Below are 22,410 nucleotides of genomic sequence, written 5' to 3'. Positions count from 1 at the left end.
TTTACTGTATTTCTGTTTAAAGTACACGTATAATGTATTAATAGATAACTGGTTTTGAAAATAAAGCAATGTGGAAATGAACAAAATTTACTTGGCAACATTTTATGCACCGGTTTGTGGTTAAAGAATCATTTAAAGAAATACATTGTACAACTTTCTCGCTTGCACAGCTTTAAAAGCATCGTATATTTCTTGATTTAAAGTGTGTGATGCACAGACGTAGGTTGTGTACATTATTTTGTAGCAAAAAATAAAATTGTTAATTTCTGTTACTAGGTTTACACCCCTGAATAGGCGTCAGATTCACTTGAAGACTACTTGATCGTTAGCATAAATTATAAAAGTGGGCAATTTGTAGATGCACACGCCCGAGATAACTGTCTGTATGACTTTAAGGTTCCTTGAATGTCTGGGAAGTCCTGTTACTCACTAAAGCACACTCACTGCAAGTTTCCGGTAGGTGTCGTCCCCACGTGGTGGTTGAGGTGGAAATAATTGAATTGTGTGGTTTTTTTTTTAAACAAAATAATTAAAAAAGTCCGCCAAATCTTAACATTTCCTGTTTAAAACACAATTGTCCTTGAAACTCTTAAATGTGTCACCAACTGCATGATCATCCAAGAAGGTAATTGTCTTAAGCCTTGTACATAATGAGGTAGAAATGTTGATCAAATTATATAGTTTTTCACAATGTTGAATTGTTTATTTCATATCACAACCGTTTTAGATTAAGTAAATTTGGCGCTATCGCGGTAAAATTGTCACCTATAAATTATCCAAATAGAAACGTTTCGTCTCCTATATCGTCAGCTTCCGGACGGATCACTTCCGGTACCGTCAGGTTTTGCATGTCTGATATAAGATTTATCAACCTGGAAAATAGTCTTAACCATTAGAGGCTTGTTTTTCATATTGTATTGATATAGGAGAACCAGACATTTTTTCCTCATATATGTATAAATGAATATATCGGAGAGTAAGCAAAAATCAATTAAGCCATTTTCAAACAGTGTTGGGAATATTTCCTTTGTTTTGATATTATAATAAATGCCTTCGTTACTCAGACTCTTGAGTTATTTAAAAGCACAACTAAAGGGAAAAAAAGTTTGGTTCAGTAGGATGTCAAGGTTTCCATTAAATTAAATGGCTTTGGAAATCCCGCTACTTTCAAATATATGACTTCATGCTTTGATGCATGAGTTACAACATGTTATTATGCAATCGCACTGTTTGATGGCGTGTCTTTTAGAAGTATAGGCAAGAAACCATTAAAGAGGGGTCATCCTTTTGTAACCTACCTGTCTGAATTAAATCTGTGTTCCTGGAGAATCTCTGAAGACATCATCTTACTGAAATAAGAACAGAGCACCTCTTCGTTAACATCACAGGCTTGATATTTTCACATGTATACAAACTATTAGTGTTCTGAATAGTTTCAAGTAGATTCAAGTGTTATGAGTAAACTCTCAAGTACAGAGATTTGGGATAATTTTGATTCAGCGTTAATCTAGGAATCATGAGACCAAAGCATCCAAAAGAAGAATAAGCTTTACAAGACATTTCTAAGTTCTAAACATTTGTAATACGGGCGTACATGTTTTATAATTTAAAAGAAACGATAGTGAAAGGAGTTTCTAATCAGGCATCCCTGAAACTGAGGTATTTCATCATGATGGCGTGTGGATGTGGCATTAACGCTGACGTATGTACCCCAAGAACAAACTAATTAAGCTAGTGACGCCTGGATGTTATCTATCATTTAATTGGTCATTTTTTCCCAGCAATATCCAAGCGTCATATGCTTTACCTTGCTTTGCTTTGTGTATAATCAGACTTTAGGCTGTAAGCGGAAACCTGCAAACACAGAGAATAATATATAATGTAGGCTTATTTAAGATTAGTTAGGAAAAAGTAACATTCAGTGTTGACGTTTGAGTCATGACTTATAAACAATCATAACTTACAAAAGTTATATCTTCAGTAAATTTTCGTCGTATATTTTCTATATCTTTCAACTTTCTTTCCAACGTTTTTAGTTTTTCTTGACAATTAAAGTAGTTCCTACAAAACAGAGGTGAAATTACATTCCAGCTTTGATTAAATACGATACATTGAAGAATTAATTAGTTCTTGCATTATGTACATACCTAATCCAGCTCTTGACATGGTTTGTGAATTCGTTTCTGTTCGGTATATACACTGATTGCCAGTCATTGACCAGGCTTTGGGAGAGGTTCACCAGCTGCAGCCTGAAATAGACCGGAGTCAACTCAACCAAAGGCAACTAATCAGGATTTTTCTTTCTATTCTATTCTACTTGTTTACTGCGTGTAGAACTAACTTTTGAGAAATAAATGCATGAGCTTTAATAATAACAAAAACATCTGGAAATTGCACGTTTCAAAAACAAATGTAACAAATCAGACTTATTATACAATCGTAAAAAGGGCAAGTTTAGGTCAAACTTTCAGTTTCGATAGGGTTCGTGTTTTCGTTCAGTGTCTTTTTTGCCATAAGCAATGGATAGTATCTAAACATATCGATTAAACTTTTGCCTCTTTGCATTCCCTGCACTAATGCCTCTGTTTATTCTCTCTTTATTCACTCACATTCTATTCAAAAAAGCAATCTTCTATTCAACCAGTTGCAGTTTTTACTGTTAGAACATGTACCTTAAAGACCCAGTTTTCTTGTATCGTTAGTCTGACTATGCTCACTATTGTATCTTGGCTGCTTGAACGCTTGGTTCACCTTGCTGTTTCCCATATTAGCGCTGTGTGTTTCTCTGACGATGTACATGAAGTTACCTTTCCAATTGGTTTGCTGTTTCTTTTGCAACTCCATTTCCTTAAATATGTTTTAGTTTAATGTAATTTCTATTACAATTTATAGTTTTTACCTCTCTGTCTGACGTATTACATTTTCTCCCTCGCTGACATTTCCTGCCTTTCTTTCGCGCACCTGTTTCCAGATCTTCTCTAAGTCACGAAAATGACCACGTACTTTATTTTTTCTGTTAAATTTCAAGAATGTTGTAAATAAATTTGCAAGAAGGTGATTCCATAAGTTTAAATTCGATAATTATAATTTGAATAATCACTTACAATAAACATATTTTAGACTCGCAAGTGTTCCAACAAACCGTGTCCTGAAGAGTCTTTATTGCAGCTCCCAGCATGCTGCAGTCTGACGTCATCTCCTGCTTTAGCTTCCCTATCTGTTTTAAACAATCGAGTATTGGTATTATCATTGATTTAATTTAGACAACTAAGTGAGTGTTTTTTTTTTCTTTAGATTTATAATAAATATTACAGGTAGGTGAAATAACAATTATATAAATGCATCCCTTTAGAGCCTAAAGTTAATTCTAGTTAAATAAAATAAAGCGTCTCGATATTCTACATTAATTTTTTATAGATTGTTGTTTTCTTCCCTTCGAGACTATTTCAATTATTCACGTCGCAAATGCAGTAAGTGATCTAAACTTTATTGACGCATTTTGACGCCAAGTGTAAGCAAATTGCAGGTAACCTTTCACTACGATAAGGGTTGGACCATTGTATATAGTATATTACCGAGATCAAGTGACTGCTGTGTACAAACCTCCTTTTTTCTGTAAGAGGCGCTTTGTCTCCTCTCCGTGACGTAGTCGGCCATTTTTGGATCTAGCTGAAGCTTCTGACTCAAACTCAGACGGTCCGAGTCTGCACTGTGAACCTCGTGACAGCTGTGAAGCTTAGACTCGTAGAGAGTACGGGTGTTTATCAGTCTTTCTCTACAACGCAGAGTCACCAACATCTATAACATCATTTGTTTCTTTTTCTTGATTATCAGTTTTGGTATACATGCATTATCATGATAAACAATAAATTATATTTTTTAATATAACATTTGAATCATTTTACACCGCTGACCCCCTATGTACCCATATGATGTTCAGTGATAAATAGTCTTGAGCTATGATTTTTACACGATTATAGTTTTACACATCCTAGATACTTGATTAAGTATACTTACACCTGAGATTGGCTTGTCTGTCGAATTATATCAATGCCCAATTGAATTTCTTCTACATCCCTACTGAATGACCATGATGACGTCACCTGTTTCTTGGCCACATGGCGATCGTCTGCTACACTGGTGGATGAACGGTAGACAGCAACAGATGCTGTGTGAGAAACCAGCAAAATATTGGCAACATTAGGATTCTAATATTGATTTATCAAACTTTTAAGTCTTTTGTAATTATGATGTTCGATTGAATTTTTTTACTTTTATTTTTTTACGCAAAATTGACACATAAATCCATCTATTTTAATCAATGTTAAACTCAACTAATCGATATAACTAAGCTTACGTGATATAAAATTAAACTGAATTGAGGAAGTGTCTGGTGATGACATCACAACAAGTGGCCTCTCTTTCGATGTAACCGGAAGTGAGTTCACACTGTTTGAGGATTTTACAATATCTTCTAACGAACGTCCATCATAAAAAGTACAGTCGCTTATATCAGCCTTTATATCCAGTTTACCACATATCGCTTTCAGGAACCTATCAATGCTACAATCAACAATTTGAATAATTGAATCAACTGACATTTCGACAAATTAGAATTCATGGACAATGAATAGCCATTTTATGATGAACATTGACATATAATTATGTTAGTACGTTTGGTATGGCTCGGCGTAGAATTGGCAGAACGCCAGAGACTCCGCCAGGAGGACAGTGTGAGGGGTCAACTTCTTCACGTGGTTGGCCTCCCTCGTGTAGGTGTCCAGCGTCCATTGTGACGCGTTCCCTCGCAACAGACCTCTAATGATCGTCTCCAAATGCTGCCTCAATCCTCTGTAAAAAAATATTTTTTGATCAATTTCCTTCTTATATATATCTATATATAAGAAACTATTAACAGCGTTTCTTAAGAGTTAGATTCGTGTGAATACAGCAATATTGATAATCCATCAAGAAATAATTTTTGGGAAAATCATATCGATATCAGAAATACATGTATCAGTAATACATGGGTGTATAGATTCAACACGTGTCCGTCCTCACTTACAATGAAATGTTACAGTGACTGGGTATTTCTCTGTAGTATTCTATTTTTCCGTTTGGGGTACTCTGGCGACCGTATATGTCCTGGTCGTGTTTTCGTGAAATCATTTTGAACCTGAAAAAAAAAATTAAATTACCTTTTTAGTAAGTTAATAGACTTAATAGAGAAGATGCTAAATAAGTTAAAGAGAAAACGGTCAAGATATATGTGTTGGGAACAACTCTTTGCATTTTCTGATAATCCTTTAGATATAGACCCCCCCTCTCTCTTTAACACTATAGATACATATATATTAAAAGACAGGCAAGCTACTGATGTACGAACAACATAACAGTATCAACAACAAAAGAACAGTATCAACAACAACAACAGAACAGTATCAACAACAACAACAGAACAGTATCAACATACATCTCGTTACGATTCTTGCGGGATCCCTCGAATGGCCGGAAGGGGACCTCGCCAAGGACGGCGTGAGCCAGGGTGGCTCCCAGGCTCCACAGGTCGGCCGCTGACGTAAACTTTCCACCTAAATTCCGGTCAATAAACGCCCGCTCATAAAGGTGGGGATGCTGTTCAAGAAAATCATGTTAACAAAGGAAAAGTGAGTAAAATTGTTTTGTTTTTTAAAAAAAACTGCATGATCTTATACTTGTATGATATTGTATATCATGCTACGTACATAAACATATCACGTTAAAAAAACATTCTCTCTCTTATTCTCTAACTCACCAAGTATTCCTCAGTTCCTGTCAAAGACTCGTACTCTCCCGTTTCTTGAATGAACTTTGATGACCCGAAGTCACTAAGTTTGAATATATTTCTGTAATAAAATAATGAAATTGTATAACAAAACGTTTTGAAAAATCATTATTAAAAAATTACTAAATATGTTTCGCTCCTAAGTAAAATTGGGAATCTTTTAATTACTTTCCTGAAAAATTAGAAAAGTCCCTGATAAAAAGATCGACAGGTATTGCCTTCCCACTTCTCTGTTCTATAATTAGATATCTACTCACCTTCCTACTTCCGTTTCAGACACCAGTATATTTCCGGGTTTGATGTCACGGTGGACGAAGCCAACGGAGCACAGATACTTCAATGCGGAAGCTGTAACAGAGCCGAGGGTATACAGATGATAATACATAACCATGCAAGGATGGTGAACGAGAGTGTTCGAATGATAAAAACATTATAACCGAGGGCGTGCAAATGAAAAACCTGTAAAATACAAGTTACCAGAAAGCGAAAGACTCATGTTTGTAAACTTGTGGAAAGTTAATGGGCTATTGTTTTACCAACCAAATGGTTAATATGTTTAGATTCAGGTTGAATGCAGTTCATGGTTCTATTTCAGTGCAAATTTCATCCGTTATTTGTTATTTTTACTCTTTAAATTGATACCGGTTTACCGTTATATCAAATGTCGATATCAGAGTAGAATCCTTTGTCAGATGTTAAGTTATCAGAGTGGTATAGCTATGATAAATGAAGTTATCAGAGTGGTATAGCTATGATAGATGAAGATATCAGAGTGGTATAGCTATGAAAGATGAAGATATCAGAGAAGAATTCATTTTTCTATGTTACATGTTAATACCAGACTAGGATACCTATGTTACATGTAGATATCAGAGAAGAATACCTACGTAACATGTTGATATTAGACTAGAAAACCTGTATTACATGTTGATGTCAGACTAGAAACTCTGTATTACATGTTGATGTCAGACTAGAAACTCTGTTACATTTTGATATCAGAATAGAATACCTATGTTACGTGTTAAGATATCAGATAAGATACCTATGTAACATGTTGATATCAGAATAGCAAACCTATGTTACATGCTGATATCAGAATAGAAACCGTATGTTACATGTTGATATCAGAATAGTATACCTATGTTACATGTTTAATATCAGAATAGTATACCTATGTTACATGTTAATATCAGAATAGTATACCTATGTTACATGTAAATATCAGAATAGTATACCTATGTTACATGTTGATAGCTGAATAGCATACCTATGTCGGAGAGGAGTGCTATGATATCCCGGTCGTGGAGACCGTTATGGTTTTCCGGGTCCTCCAGGAGACTCAGAACCGAGCCTCGCGAACAGAACTCCATCACAAACACAGGCATACCGGAACCGATCTAAATAGGACCGTAAAATACACAATGAATGTTCATAATCTTGATTAATAGATACAATCTTTAGTGGAACCAGAAATGACATAATGAGGAGCCAGATCTGAATTACCAGATCGAGCCAAACATACAATGGGAAAGAAAATTACAAAAAGCAACACAAAAACTTGAAGGGAAATCTTAATAACTGATCCTTTATATTGGGACGCAACTAAATTCGGGCCAGCTATTCTTTTCAAATTTACCATTTTTTCAATTTTTTTTTTAATTTTAAAGAGCGAAATATAATTTTGGTCGGTTTATGAATTATTTCATACTGATGTCCTTGAAAGATAGAAGTCGAAGAGTTTCTAAAAATATAGCTAGGACTTTTCTCCGAGCAGACTGTATCAATATCATCTTTCATTTAAAACTTCCTTATTTTTCATCATAATAACTAGCTATAGCCCTCCACATAGTGTTTGGCCGAACTATATGTCTCATAAATTGGCATATTTTGCAGTCGATTCTTTTGATTTATTATTATAATAATTTTAGGGAACTGTTTCGTGTCATCTGACTTACTTCATTCTGAATGTCGTACAGCCGGACTATGTTTTCATGACATAAAGAAGTTAGTGCAATGGTCTCTCGCTCCAATTCCTGCGCTGAGTTACAAGATCTCGGAACTTTGATAGCGTACGGTACACCGGATTCCTGTGTTGAATAGAACAAGGAATTAACATGTTATGAAACTGGACATTTTCTTATTTTTTACAAAGGTTTGAAAGGGTTTGTTGTATGTCGAAAATTGATTACCAATCTGTCAAAGTAACAAAACAAGCAAGGAAAAAAAATCTCTCTGGATAGAAACTGTATCTTACTCTTAAACCATTAAACCCCTTATTGATCATAGGTGCGTGATGTAAAAAGAAACCTTTCTTATGAAAGATACATTACACTATGTTCGTATGAATAAGCATATACGCATGCACAGTAAACGTCTAGTGAATAAGAATAATAACATATTTAGTCCCACACAGGACGCGATTCTTTTTTATGGCATCCTATTGCACAAACGGGCAGCATCTATAACGTTCTGTAATTTCGAAATGTAGTCACGTTTTCGTGATCAATTTAAAAAAATCCATATTATAACTTAAAAGCTAAAAGCATCAACGTAAAATCATCAATTTGAACAAGGAAAATCATAAGTACATTATTCATTTATAATGCGGATACTTGTATATATTAATGAGGTATAATACTTAATATACTTAAATATCTTTATAGCAATTAATATTCAATTTATTTATGATACCTTTGTGTTGTATCTTTTTTAATCAAACTTGAGAGAGAGAGAGAGAGAGAGAGAGAGAGAGAGAGAGAGAGAGTGAGAGAGAGAGAGTGTGTGTACCCTGTGGACACCGCGGTAGACATTGGAGAACGCCCCCTGTCCTATTCGATCCCTAGTTCTGTAGATATAATCCCTGGTACTCTGGATCAGGCGAGAGTCTCCCATGTCTGGCTCCAAGTCTATAGAGGAAGCAGAAACGGTTATCAAAACCCAGGTCCAGTGTGTTTCTCCAATACTTTAGTACATTATTAAATGTGTTCGTTTTAAATAATTAAACATGAGTTGTAAATATATATAGCTTAAGCTTGTTCCTTGTACACACATATATATATATATATACTATAGTATATTCATTTGGTGCTTATGATATATTTGTTGTGTTTTATTCTAGTAAAATGTTCTAAATATCAAACAGGGAAAATTTATAAGTGCACATGATCAACTGAGTTACAAATACTATCTAAGTTTGTGTGGTACATCATAGAAATGAATGAATTCAATTTCAATATTAATTGATAAAAGTAATTAAGGTTTTTATTATTATAAGGGAAATACTACGTCTTTTTGGAGTAAAAAATACAGTCAATTTTCATAAGAAATATTTCTTAATCAAGGTCGTATACATACAATGACTTGCAATTTTTCAAATACATATCTATATGATTTCTCTACCGCATACCAGTTTATATACAAGCGCATGTTTATAATATGTATTTTTAAAATTTTAAATAATCAAAATGAAAATGAAATTATTTCAATTATTTTTTTTCAATTTTTGTTGATCTTTAGATTAAAAAAGAAAACCCGTAGCTATTGCAGAAATAAACAGCTACCTACCTGTACACAGGTCTCCAAAACAAGAAATGAAAATATGGGGAAACCCTTATCTAAAAATAGAAACAGTAATAAATTTTAGCCGATTGCAATGCGTCAATATTTTATGACATTTAATACCGTCTTTGTTTTAAGTATTTGAGGGGCGGAGGGTGCTGGGTATGTAGGGAGGAATGCAGGAAACTATGTACAGACTTTCCCAGTCCTATACAATGAATGAGATGACAATGTTGGTTAAATCAAGATACTGACGCGGACATGTAAGAGGTAAAATCTAATTCCATTATAACGTCCTTGTCTATATATTTCTGACCACCTTTTGAGAAGTACAACTGTACCTATTAATTTTATTAATTAACGTTGGGTGTGTGTATAATTAGAAGTATTAATATCAAACACTAAACTACTCTTGCAATAAATTAAAAGTATATGCTTGGTCTGTGTTTTGAATTTTTCGCGGTCAGAGAGAGAGCGAGAGAGAGAGAGAAAGAGAGATTCGGGGGTAGTGGTGACATACTAATTCTGTGATACGCGCTTACGTTATTCTATACTTCGGTTTTAATGTATAAAGCAAGTTAGGAAGATTTTGCGTTTACTCAAAAATATTTGACATCTGGATCACTCGGTAAATCGATCTCATACAAACATCGAACAGAAAATGAAACTCCTTCTTTTCCAGGAACAAAGTCTGGTTTAGCGGTTTTTGAAATATTAAAGCGCGTGTTCTATCAATATTTGACGGTTTTTCAATAATGCAAACTTTGGTCTGAAATGTTTAAGTGCCTAAATGAAATTCGATCTGAGGAGTAAGAAACATGATCGACCAAGAGCTAAAAATAACGAGACACCATTATTAAATATAAATTTCTAACGTATGGTATGTTGTGGTATATATTCCTTAGTCCGAAATATCTGACATTTTCCTGGCCTTTCCCCCCGATTTTGATATCTGGCAAGTAATTAAATTACAAAAATCGTTGAAAAGCCAGAAAACGTCCGATATTTCGTACTACATATTCCTTACCATAATTGAATAATATTTAAAATATATGATTAATTAATAAAATTGTTAACAATGATAAAACAAAGTAAAGATTGGTTTAATGGAATTGATTCATTACTCTAAGTCATATATTTAAGTGACGCCCGAACTTAAAAAAAGGTGATACGTACCTAAAAATGAAAATAAATAGCACGTCTTTAAAATTGTTGGCAAAATGAAAAACTAATGGTCCTATCTTTCGCTGAGATTAGCTAGCCGATTTCATCCGATTTCAATGTAAAATGATTAAATCGACACAATTGAAAAATTCCTGCACATGTATAAATCCACCAAAGATGCCTAGTGTGCCGTCAGAAATCATAAGACTACGAACGCTTTTATAAGCTTCAAACAAAATAGTTCTGAGATAAGCGGAACATATTTTTATTTCTTACGAACCAAGCTAGCCAGCTCCATTTACAAAAGGTTGCCAAGTCATTTTAAGAAAATGGTTACAAAGGTTAACCTCTGCTAAGCGGTTCTTTTTATGTTGTTTCATTTTCGGTTTATCTAATTAGCAGACGTCACCCCTCACTGACATAGGAGAGCGTGTCGTTGAACCCGTTGGCTTTTGGCCGATATGTCTACCGCAACTGAAACTCCTGACTAAGTCGAAACAGAAAACCTCCCACAGCTGTCCAGTTGTGGCCGAAGTCTGTCATTCAGGACCTGAGCTATTGTTTCATACAGTATTTTAATGATTTCAGTCCAGGTCAGTTTTAGGGGACGTGGTCATAAGTCTTTAAGAGGCTGTCCATGAAATGACCAGACAAGCTATTCCAGTAATACATGTCAGCTTCCTCCAAAATAAATCTTTATGTAATTTATTACACCTCCAAAAATTTGTTTATGTAATTTATTACATTATTACTTCACCGACACAAATTCTTATCACAATAATGATTTTGCTTGAATTAAACGAATAAATAAGATATATAATGTATGTTTAAACAACCAATCTTAGTGCTGATGCAAAAGTTATTTGTCCTTTTCAAAGTTAATATAGAAGCTTTCTTCACACACCATTTTTCTAATAGAGAGTTAAAAATGGTGCTATTCATGAACATTACATGTAGTTTTAAAAAAAAAATGGGATCCCACTCATCCCTGAAATAATGTTCCACCTTCTGCCTGATTTTTTCATGGACACCCTCTAATAATGAGGCAAATATCTAAGAAAAAACTGTGGGAATCATAAACATAAATAAGACTTCAACAGCTGTTGAAGCCAAAGAGAACATTCACCATATGTATTAGACATCTTAATTGTACCCTATGTTGGAGGTATCTTTCTTTCTTTTTAAAATATATAAATTTTGTTCTTTTCAACAACAATAAAAAAAATGGATACAGTACAATTTCATAAACATTGCAATAGAAAAATACTATTTAAAATGGTTTTTTTTAATCCAAAGGCTTCCCCTTTAAGTTTTTAAACTAAAAACTGTTCTTTTATCAGCTAAACTACAACAGTTAGTATTGAAATACAAGAACACTTATTTCACAATTTATTTCAGATTGCTGCCCATATTCATCTGATACCTGTACATGGAGTTAACACATAATATATTGTACATCTATGAATTGGTACATTTAATATTCACATCTTAGGTCATTTCATATTTATATTCCTACTGCTACAATTATCAGTAGAAAAGTATATCAAGCACTTGAACAAAAATGGTGTCAAAATTTTTCAAAGCACAGAAAATAGACAAATGATTGCATTAACAGACAGCGTCACTGTCACAGAAGGGGCTTCAAGGGTCCAATAGAGTCATGATCTTGTCTCATTGTCAGACTCAAGGCATATAGTCTGACACAAGAACCATGGGCCTTCTTCCCCGACACAAAAACTCCCATCATTTCCTACTTTCCCTTCATAGGTCCTATTCCCTAACACAAGAGTTCACATAATATTTGTTTCTCTCCCCCTTGCTGAGCCTCGTTCTCTGACACAACAGTTCACATAAATTTGTTATTTCCCTTTATTGAGTCTCGTTCTCTGAGTTGAAAGTTCACAACACTTTTCTTTTTCCATTTTATTTTTCCTCTGTTCTCTGACACAAATTTCACACAATGATTTTTTCTTTCCTTGCTGAAGCTTCAGTCTGTGACACAAGAGTTCACATCATTTTTTTCTTCCCCCTCCCTGGGCCTCGGCCCCTGCCCCGCCCTCGGCCACGCTTGGCTGGTTTCTTGCTCCTCCCCATACACTTGGAGCAGTACCAAGACTCCTCCTCTGCTGGCTCCTCCTTCACCCCAACACAAGGCCTGTCAATCAAAGACAATCAGGTTATAATCAGGTTATATAAACCCAACATACCAACAAGTGAAAATATCAAACTAATATGTATTCTCTGCAGCTAAAGATAGATATACAAAGAGTGTCTTTATGGACTGTTTTATGAAAACAGAAGCATGAATGTTTGATGAAATGGGACATAACAGCATTTGTTTAATAAACATCAATAAATTATCTGCCAATTAAAAATTTGCCAGACTACATTAATTTGCCTTCAAAAAGAGCTGTAATTCAGTTATCTGATAATAATCATGATATGGCTAATTGATGCATGACTGTATTATAGTTTGTGTACTGAAAGCTTTGTTTTTAACCGAATTAGAGAGAAAAAATTGACTGACCAATGATACCAGTCGTCACAGATGTCGCAGCCAATCATTGGACTCCCGTCGTCCGGCATCTTACAGGCCGGACAGATCCACACCTTCTGTCCAGACTCGTCCTACAATCAGAGACCATCAATTCTATAAATTTCATAATTACAATTTTTTTACCCAGTTTTCTGTCATTAATTCTTTAGACAAATTAACTCAGTAATACTGAATAAACTAAATTAAAAAAATACACATGACATTGTTACTTTTTATTCAGAAAAAGAAAATGGACACAAATTTTAAAGCATAAAATGTAAAAATTAACTTTAAATAACATTTTCATTTTTAATGAAATAAACACAAGTTAGTTCACAAACAAACCACATTCTGTTAAGGACAAAACATTATAAACAGACTGTGGGTGATACAGACAAAAGCTGATCAGACTCACGTAGAAGGTGGTGACTGTCTCTGCTATCACTGTCCTCTGTACTCCTGCCTTGGCGGAGGCAGCTCCTGGCATGCTGGGGGGTGGCATTGGAGGGATAACCTCACTCTTCACTGTCATAGGGGTGGGTGAGGGGGAAGGAGATGATGGGGAGGGGCTCCTAGAGGTTATATGACCAGGGGTGGATGGTTTTGTATTCGATGGTGACACAGAGGCTCTATAGGGGCTAGGGGAGGGAGGGGGTGAGTGCTGTGGGGAGGGGGATCTTCCAGGGGAAGGGGTACGGACAGGAGACTGGGAATTAGATTTAGATCTGGCATAAGATATAACCGATTCTGCTGAGGGAGACAGAGATCTAAGGGGAGAATTGGAGGGGGACGGGGTGAAGGTTTTACGGGTGGAGGCAGGAGAAGGGGTAAATCTCTGTAACTCCTCCTCCTCATCTCTCACCACTGTCTCGTGATCAGAGTCGGGTTCAAAGTCAGTCTCAGGGGTAGGGGCTCTGGGTACAGGTGTAGGGACTTTCGGGGGTGGAGGGGTGGGGGATTTTCTTGAGGGTGGTGGGGTTGGCTCTTTCTTTGGAGGAGGAGGTGTTGGAGTTTTTGTGGGTGGGGGTGTGGGGGTTTTGATAAAGGGGGCAAAGAGACCTTGTGGAGATGGCTTCTTTGGTGGGGGAGGGGTCGGAGATTTCGAGGGTGAAGATGAAAATGGTGTTGGTTGTCTTGATATAGGCAAAGGAGCAAACAGGGGCTGATCTACACTCTCTTGCTTGACAGGGAGGTACGGGGAGGCTGCCTTAGCTTCTCTCTTCTTTTCTCTTTCTCTTTTCTTCTCCTTCTTTCTCTCTTTCTCTACATCCCTGGGCGTTGATCCACCTCTAGATTGTGGAGATGCAGAACTCCTGTCTGACAAGGGGGGTAATGCCTTGATCACCCTGAAAAAACAAGTTTATGTATATTGTAGGTAGGTAATTAAAACATGTTAATTATAAATCATTAGCATGAAATTTAATGATGGTTTGTTTGTCCTTAGACACATGGCTTACAGTTTTAGTTCTGGTCTGGGTGAACTCTGGGCACTGTCGTTGGGCGGAGACTTCAATGACCCCTCGGACATGTAATTCACCGTGGTCGATGAGGGAGAACTACCAATCCTTATCTTTAGTTTGGACACATTTGGAATGTAGCCAGGCTGGAAAAAGAAAGATTCTTTTATACTTATAACAATTTGACAGGAACACCCTTCTTAAAAGTTATTTCTTACAACTTCAGAAACAATATAATTTAAAATGTGCTGTTTACCTCTTTATTTTTCTCTTTGTCCTTTTTTCTCTCCCTGTCTTTATCCTTATCTTTATTCTTTTTTTTCTTCTCCTTATCTCTCTTCTTTTCTTTCTTCTTTTCCTTGTGTTCCTAAAATTAATGAAATATTGAAATTTTTTACCTCTGTTAAACACTGTGATTAATCCAAATATCTTTCAAATACAAGAGGGGAATTAAAAAATATATATGATTATCTACCGGTATATGTCTTTACTGGATCCTGTATTGACCTTAGACCTATCTTGTTTTGACACCTACCTTTGACCTTTCTTTATCTCTGCTTTTTTCTTTCCCCTTCTCTCCCTCCTTGCTCTCCATATCTTTATCTACAAACTCTACACTAAACATCTTCTGTGGGGACAGGGTTACCTCCTGTTTTACCGGAGCCTTGGGACTCTCGGGGAAGTCGTACACATTGGGGGGACCTGCGACCTCATCTGGGGGCTCCACTTTAATGCTCTCACTGACTGGCTCCTTGGCTTTCAGTTTATCCTTCAGTTTGTCTCTGACTTCTACCTTAGAGTCATCCTTTTGCTTCTGTGTCTTTTCCTTCTTCTTCTTTTTCTGCTCCGGTACATCAAACAGAGGACCACTATCCTCAATCATCTCCTTCTTCACCGACACAGATGGAGGACCATCACTGCTGTCCTCGATGGCCGGGTTAGTGTCCTCCTGCTCCGATTCCACCAGCTCTGAAATCTTCTCCGCCTTTTCTTCCTTGTCCTTTGCTTGTTCCTGTTCCCCTTCTTCTAATGTCTTTTTCAATACCGCCTCAATACACAAGTCAATGTTCATTTCCCGAGCTCGCTTCTTCTCTGGGCTCAGTGGTGGTCTTCCTCTCCCACGGTTGGATTTAGAGGCAGACTCTTTGCCTTTACTCAGGTCCAGTGGTAGATCTGCATCACTGGATTTCTTCTCCATGCTCTCTTTTGGGGCTGAAGTTGGGGGTGGTTTTCTAGACAAATCCAACACATCACTGGCAAACATCTCCTCCATGGTAGAGAGTACAGGAATATTTTTTGTCTCTTTCTTTTTTTCGGGAGTTTTTAGCAGGCTTTTATCCTTTGGGGGTCTACCACGGCCCCTGGGGCTGCTTCCTGACTGGGCAGGACTTTTACCCTGACCTGGTGACTTTGGGGCTCGGGGTGACTTTGACCTTGACCGAGGTCGTCCAACTTTCTTTTTCTTTGATGGAACTTGTAATGATGAACCAGAAGCAGATATTTTGTTCTTTGGCTTGGTGGGTGCTGTGAAGGATTTGGAAATGGATTCAGACCCTGATACCTCATCATCCTTCTGCTGAGGAATTTTCTCACTGCTGCCATCTGGGAAAATCATTATTTCCTCCACTGTCTGGGATTTTTCTTTTCTTGATGTTTCAGTTTTACCAAAATCTCCAGCATCTGTTGTTTTTTCTGATCGACTCACAGGAGTAGCTGGTCTAGTGTCCCCTTTATCTTTCTTAAAGATTTTACTGACTGAAGGTTTGTCATGGCCTGCCTTCTTGAATCCCTGGGGTGGGGTTCTGGCATCAGGTAACTTTCCTCCTTTGGTGGGGGTCAGATCCCCTGTGTTTGTGATTGACACACTTTTCATCTCATACTGAGAATGCATGGCTTCTTCTGGTAAAGCACCATTCGTCAACCTAAAATTTAATAAACACAATTCAAAATTGCTTAGTTGTAAAACAATCTATATTTATCTAATATATCCAACATATGATTTGTATCTCTAGATTTTAAGAAATCACATTGCTTATTAGCTTTTGATATATATACAGTTATCTGATGTAAAGTGTATGTAGTATACTATACACGGGGATTGTTATACATGTAGCTTGTTGGTTCTTCAAGCAAATTACCTGGGTCTTTTCTTGGGAAGGCTTCCTTCTATTGGACTTGTCATCATCCTTTTGTCACCAGGAACCGAGAGACTGTCTGTGACCTCTCCTTGACCTCCGACCCCAGTCTGACCTTGATCTGTCTGCATGGCTGTGGGCCCCTCACCCTGACTCTGGAGCTGGTCTGCTTCATTCTCTACTTCATCTACAACACCAAATAAATGGTCTAGGATTAAAATGGATCAAGGTGTGACTTTATTTGGGTAGGAATAGAGGTTTAACCCTCCTTACCCTCAGGGGTAGGATAAAGCAGAGGCATATAGTCCTCAATGTGCTCCTCACGAGACAGGAGCTCCTTGTGACCAGGCTTAGGGATCTGGAGATTGCTCTTCTTTGGAGCTGGAAATTGGACAATTTCATGAGCAAAGGGCAGCGGTTCTACATGGCGGACATATTCCTCTAACTCACTCAGACTTATTCCCATGTTTCTGAAGGCCAGACCCACATCATCCAGAGTGGGGGTTGTTCTTCCAACTGTTAACAGAACAAATATTTATACAGTCAGTAAATAACAAAATTACATCCACTCACTCAATCATGAGGTATCTGGGATAGACATTAACTTTTCAATCCACTTGCCTCAAAAGTGAACTGGATTTCTGACTTGCCAGACTGTAAAAATTGGTAGGCCAAATATAACAATTTATATTAACTGATTTTATTTGAGCAACTAACGAATATGATGACCAAATATTTTTATTTCGTAAGCTCAGTTGCTAGATAAAAATTTGATAACCCAGAATTTTGGGCATATTAAACCTCATTCAATTTCAATAACATGTCTTGTTACTTTTCAATGGATGCTTCTCCCCTAACAAATTATTAACAAAAAGACTGCATGCAAAGCCATTTGAAACTACGTACATCATGTTATACAGTTTCATCAAAAGAATGTACTAACATAATTATGAGATGAGGGCATAATTTATTTGAACTAGCAGGGAATGTAGAATTAAATTTTATCATTGATTAAGCGATAATACTGGTCAGGACAATTTATCTAAAATTAACACTGAGAGTTTCAATATGCAAATTAAGTTGTAACGTGTAATTTTATTTTTACATTAATGAATTATTTTCATTAAATATTTCTATAAAAGTTTTCACTTGCCCGGTCGGACAAGTAAGTTCATAATTTCACTTGCCAAAAATATAATGTTGATCCCTGGGTAGAAGTTGAATCTTTTGCATGGTGCTTTTAAAATAATTTTTAAAAAACCCTCAAATGAATGTACTGGCTTTTAAGTCAAAATAGAAATATTGCACCCAGATAAAAAAATTCAGTTATAAAGTGTTTAAGTACTGAGCAGTCAATGCATTAGGAAAAATTGAAAATTTTAATCAAATCTTGTACCTATTAAGTAGATTAGGTAAAAGTACTTTTGGAATAATGACTTTTTTTTCATAAGTTAATTTTCACAAAGAGTTCCTATTCCATACATAAATATACAAGAATAAAATTCCTGGGTCCCCCGCCGGTCAAGCAGTATACTAGTATACTGTATATTGGAATATTTTCAAACATTCAGGGCTGTTCCAGAATTAAATGTGTGGGGAGGTTGGGAGGAACATTTTTTTACCCCCACCACCCATTTTTTTTTCTATTTTTCCTGTCGCAAATATATCCAAAATACTACAATCTAAAAGAACTTGACCAAAGTATTAGTGGTATAAACATTTGGTATAAATTTAATGAAAATCCTTCAAAATTTGTAGGCATGAGAGCGCTTACAAGATCACAAAGTCCCATAACTCCAACAAAAAGTATCGACCAATGCTGATTTTCGAACTTGACCAATGTATTAGTGGTATAAACATTTGGTATAAATTTAATGAAAATCCGTCAAAATTTGTAGGCATGAGAGCGCTTACAAGGTAAATTTTTTGATAAAACGGAGTCATTATTGTGATCAAAGTCCCATAACTCCTACAAAAAGTATCGACCAATGCTGATTTTCGAACTTGACCAAAGTATTAGTGGTATAAACATTTGGTATAAATTTAATGAAAATCCATCCAAATTTGTAGGTATGAGAGTGCTTACAAAAAAGTGTGACGGACGGACACACGGACGCACGGACGGACGCCCGGCATTTCTATGTCCCCGCTCCGCGTTGAGGCGGGGGACAAAAACATTTATTTCATCATAACTAGCTGTTATTGAATGACTATGCTATGAAGTTTAAACTTCGTATTACTACTGATTCAATGATTCATGACATACACTGTTCGGCATATCTGTGGGTGACTTTAGCGAGCTGTAACATGTAGCGCCCCATCACATCCGTCAACAGTTCCAGTGGAGTGGACTGGGCGGCATTCCAGCCGACACTCTGACATAACTGTGCCAGAGCAATTCTGAGTATACCCTGGCAATACTCTTCCGACATCTGAAGCAAGAAACAACACATCTAATTATATTATAGTCTTGTTGAGATTAAGTAATCATTTTCTTACCAATAGGATTTTTAAAATGCTGCCCCCCCCCCCCCCCCCATTCTCTTTTGAGAAGTGGACAGGCATAGGCATAGCCTACATCCACTTCTCTTCCCAAGCCCTCATATTTTAATTCTGGAAAACGTGTAAATGTCGGAACCAAAGATGGTTTACGCTTTGACCTATGTATCGACTCCAGTTTCCCTGAATTTTCGTAACAGACCTACTATTTCTACATTTTAAACATCAATGTATCCATATATCACAAACAAATAACCACTAACCCGCTGTCATATCATTTTCTCAACTTCTACATTCCGTGCAATTCCCGTCCACTTCTCAAAAGAGAATACCCCCCTCCCCTCTGCATTAACAATAAGATAAATAAAAGAATATGACTGAGTACAATGATATGAAAAAAATGTTGTAGTCTTTAGGTATTGCACGTTTGGTCAAATGTTGAATAAATTTATTATCTTTGATACTATTCATACAAGCAACATCTAATAATTAAAACATTAACTTCATCATGTTCATGGTATGGACATGATTTTAAACAATAGACAAATATAGCGAAGTTTTTCAAATTGACACATCTTATAAATGCAAATAAAATGTGTATCACTATGTAACATACACTGTACCTCTAGTTGATAATTCTTAGGTCTCGAATAGTGCAGTTTTCAGGCCATCACTTGGCTGACTTCATTCTAAAGAGCTTCCATGTGGAGTTTTCTGATTATTCTAATTTTTTCGCTAATTCTTTACGTGTTAATTTCAAGACAAAGCAAATCATTTTGTAATGAATTGGGGGCAAAAAAATGAAAAGTAAAATTTATTCCATTTTTGCATGAATCAATGTTTAAAAGACTCTTTAAATTTTATATATACCGACCCCGAGTTATAAAGGTTTTTTTTATTTAGAAATTTGTTTATCTTATTGTTGTGTCATTACTCCCTTCAATTTTTATTCTTATATAAATATTTCTCAACGCATATAAAAAAAATTAATGAAATTAATTGATATCCAGGGTCATTTAATTTAAAATATATTTTTTTTTTTACATCGGGTGTGATATTTTGTCTTAAAACATAAACTTCACTAAGAATTAAAGGAATTCTGGGACATACTTTCGATGGTGACGGAAGTTTACACACACATACGCTAGTTCAAGTTGTGTTTCAGGTAAAAAACAGACTATCTTAAGTTGTGTTACTGTTATGTATTTTTTTATTTAGTCCTTGGATTGCACTTTCAGATAATGTGTTTATTGACAATACTTGTCTTTATTTTCAGAACAACAAGGGCACCGGCATGTCAAAATAGAAGTTAGACAAATTATATCTTGTTACTTAATAAATCGTCAAAATGGGAATATTTGACTCTCTTGCAAAGTGGCTGGGATTGAAGAAGAAAGAGGCCAACGTTCTTGTAGTAGGGCTGGACAACAGTGGAAAGACTACTATCATTAACCAGTTAAAACCAGCAGAGTCCAAGTCGCATGACATAGTACCAACTATTGGTTTCACAGTGGAGAAATTCTCAGGAAAATCCCTATCCTTTACGGCCTTTGACATGTCAGGTCAAGGTCGTTATCGCAACCTTTGGGAGCACTATTACAAGGAATGCCAAGGCATAATCTTTGTCATCGATAGCAGTGATCGGTTACGCATGGTGGTCGCTCAGGAAGAATTAGAACAGTTACTCAATCATCCTGACATTGTGGGAAAACGCATACCCATTCTTTTTTATGCCAATAAGATGGACATGAGAGATGCATTGTCCGCTGTAAAAGTGGCCCATCTCCTGAACTTGGACAAAATCAGTACAAAGCCGTGGCATATATGTGCATCTAATGCATTGACAGGAGAAGGGCTCAGTGAAGGGGTAGAATGGATAACGGGGCAACTGAAAGAAATTGTCAACGCCAAATGAAGTGTTAGTTAGTTGATGTACAAAGCACTTTATAGTGGTTGTTTGTTTGGCCAATGAAATATTGTTATTGACCTGTTCATGAACATGTACTTATTTACTTTCAGAGAACTGCATTGGAAACATGACCTAAATGTGCACACACACTTATCTTAGTGATTTCTGTTATTGATGCCAGGTTATTATAGAACTCATGTCACTAAAACTCTCGTTAATATTGGTACTTTTTATCTTGTATATTGTTGACAAAATGAAAAGGTTATCATTAATTTTTTTGTATTGACATTTAAGCAACTTCCCTATTTCATGGTGTACCAAACAGCCAGTATACATACTACCTGCCAATTGATCTAAAATTGGCCACTATTGTAGATTCATCTAGAAATCATATATAATTAAATTAAACAACTTTGTTATAATGAAGTGATGATCTGTCGCAGATGAAGTTCAAGGTTATGTTCATCAGAGCAGGTGCTCGTAAGTGCTCACCTAAATTCCCTATCCCTATAACATACAGCTGAAAAAATTTGATAGATGGATTCCAAATGTGTATTGAAAGGGAATTTATCATCAAAATAAGGATGAGAAAATCTGTTTCCTATACAAAGCTTACAGTTGATATTCCATCCAAAAGTTATGTCCGTCCCGATCCTCACAAACATATCAATATCTGGTTGTTATCTACATTTTATTTTTCAGACTTGTATTTTTTCAAGATCACATGATATGTATGGATGGTAAATGTACTACAAAGCATGAAATGAAATAAATATTCTACTGCATTTACATGTAATTTAACTGAATTTTTTATTCTTTATTTTATCAATGAAACAATTTATTCGTGATCTGAAATGTTTGGAGATTTATGATATATTTTACAGTACTGATATCTAGGAAAAATGAAGAGATATTGATGCTTCAGCTTCCACACTTTGATAAACATTTCATTTGACTATGATGTGTTCATTTTTATTTTCGACATTTAGTTAAAAATATGTTAACCTGACATTTTTTCCCAATGAATTATTTTCATGTTAGGTTCACATATCCTTCAGTGTACTTTTTAAGGTACATGTATTATTGTGAGAGATAAGACTAAGTCTATTGACCCTAAAGTTTAATGGGCCTTCAGTTGCTAATACACATGACCTTCTATCTTTGGAAGACTTGTTTTCATTCAACAAAAGGATTTTAACTTGCAAAGATTTAAACCATACAAATATACAATTTGCTCTAAAATATAAATATGCCATAGTATGCCCCAGAACTTTTGAAACAATATTTAAGTATGGTAACCTTTGATATGAATAAAAAGACTGCATGAG

General features: G+C 35.9%; 2 protein-coding genes across 3 annotated transcripts; one reads left to right on the top strand and one right to left on the bottom strand.

Moving 5' to 3' along the window:
- Nucleotides 1-86: 86 nt before the first annotated feature.
- LOC128157671 (uncharacterized) lies at nt 87-19,831 on the bottom strand. The gene is given in 31 exon segments (XM_052820246.1): nt 87-872; nt 1,299-1,349; nt 1,808-1,854; nt 1,965-2,061; nt 2,148-2,249; nt 2,900-3,013; nt 3,105-3,217; nt 3,604-3,775; nt 4,018-4,168; nt 4,358-4,563; nt 4,675-4,851; nt 5,066-5,176; nt 5,474-5,634; nt 5,795-5,885; nt 6,082-6,172; nt 7,092-7,221; nt 7,780-7,911; nt 8,612-8,730; nt 9,389-9,410; nt 9,412-9,439; nt 9,520-9,590; nt 12,548-12,701; nt 13,074-13,174; nt 13,498-14,428; nt 14,540-14,685; nt 14,796-14,906; nt 15,075-16,461; nt 16,678-16,861; nt 16,948-17,190; nt 18,941-19,106; nt 19,797-19,831. Coding segments are annotated over 30 exon segments (5,709 nt in total). The 5' UTR covers nt 19,797-19,831; the 3' UTR covers nt 87-772.
- LOC128157670 (ADP-ribosylation factor-like protein 6) lies at nt 9,516-22,038 on the top strand. 2 transcript variants are annotated; one of them, XM_052820245.1, is made up of 2 exons: nt 9,516-9,652; nt 20,450-22,038. In XM_052820245.1, exon 2 carries the CDS (start codon nt 20,522-20,524, stop codon nt 21,086-21,088), a length of 567 nt encoding a protein of 188 aa, XP_052676205.1. In that variant the 5' UTR covers nt 9,516-9,652; nt 20,450-20,521; the 3' UTR covers nt 21,089-22,038. The 2 variants fall into 2 exon arrangements, with proteins under 2 accessions (XP_052676205.1, XP_052676204.1); XM_052820244.1 differs by lacking the exon at nt 9,516-9,652 and adding an exon at nt 20,250-20,338.
- Nucleotides 22,039-22,410: the final 372 nt, after the last annotated feature.

Source organism: Crassostrea angulata, chromosome 8 (assembly GCF_025612915.1).
Source record: "Crassostrea angulata isolate pt1a10 chromosome 8, ASM2561291v2, whole genome shotgun sequence".
Taxonomy (NCBI): Eukaryota; Metazoa; Mollusca; class Bivalvia; order Ostreida; family Ostreidae; genus Magallana; species Magallana angulata.
The sequence above is the reverse complement of the archived record's forward strand: the minus strand, read 5'-3'. Positions and strand labels throughout refer to the sequence as shown.

Bases quoted from the DNA above. Each gene is read 5' to 3' on its own strand.
- LOC128157670 (XM_052820245.1), top strand. From the start codon at position 20,522: ATGGGAATATTTGACTCTCTTGCAAAGTGGCTGGGATTGAAGAAGAAA.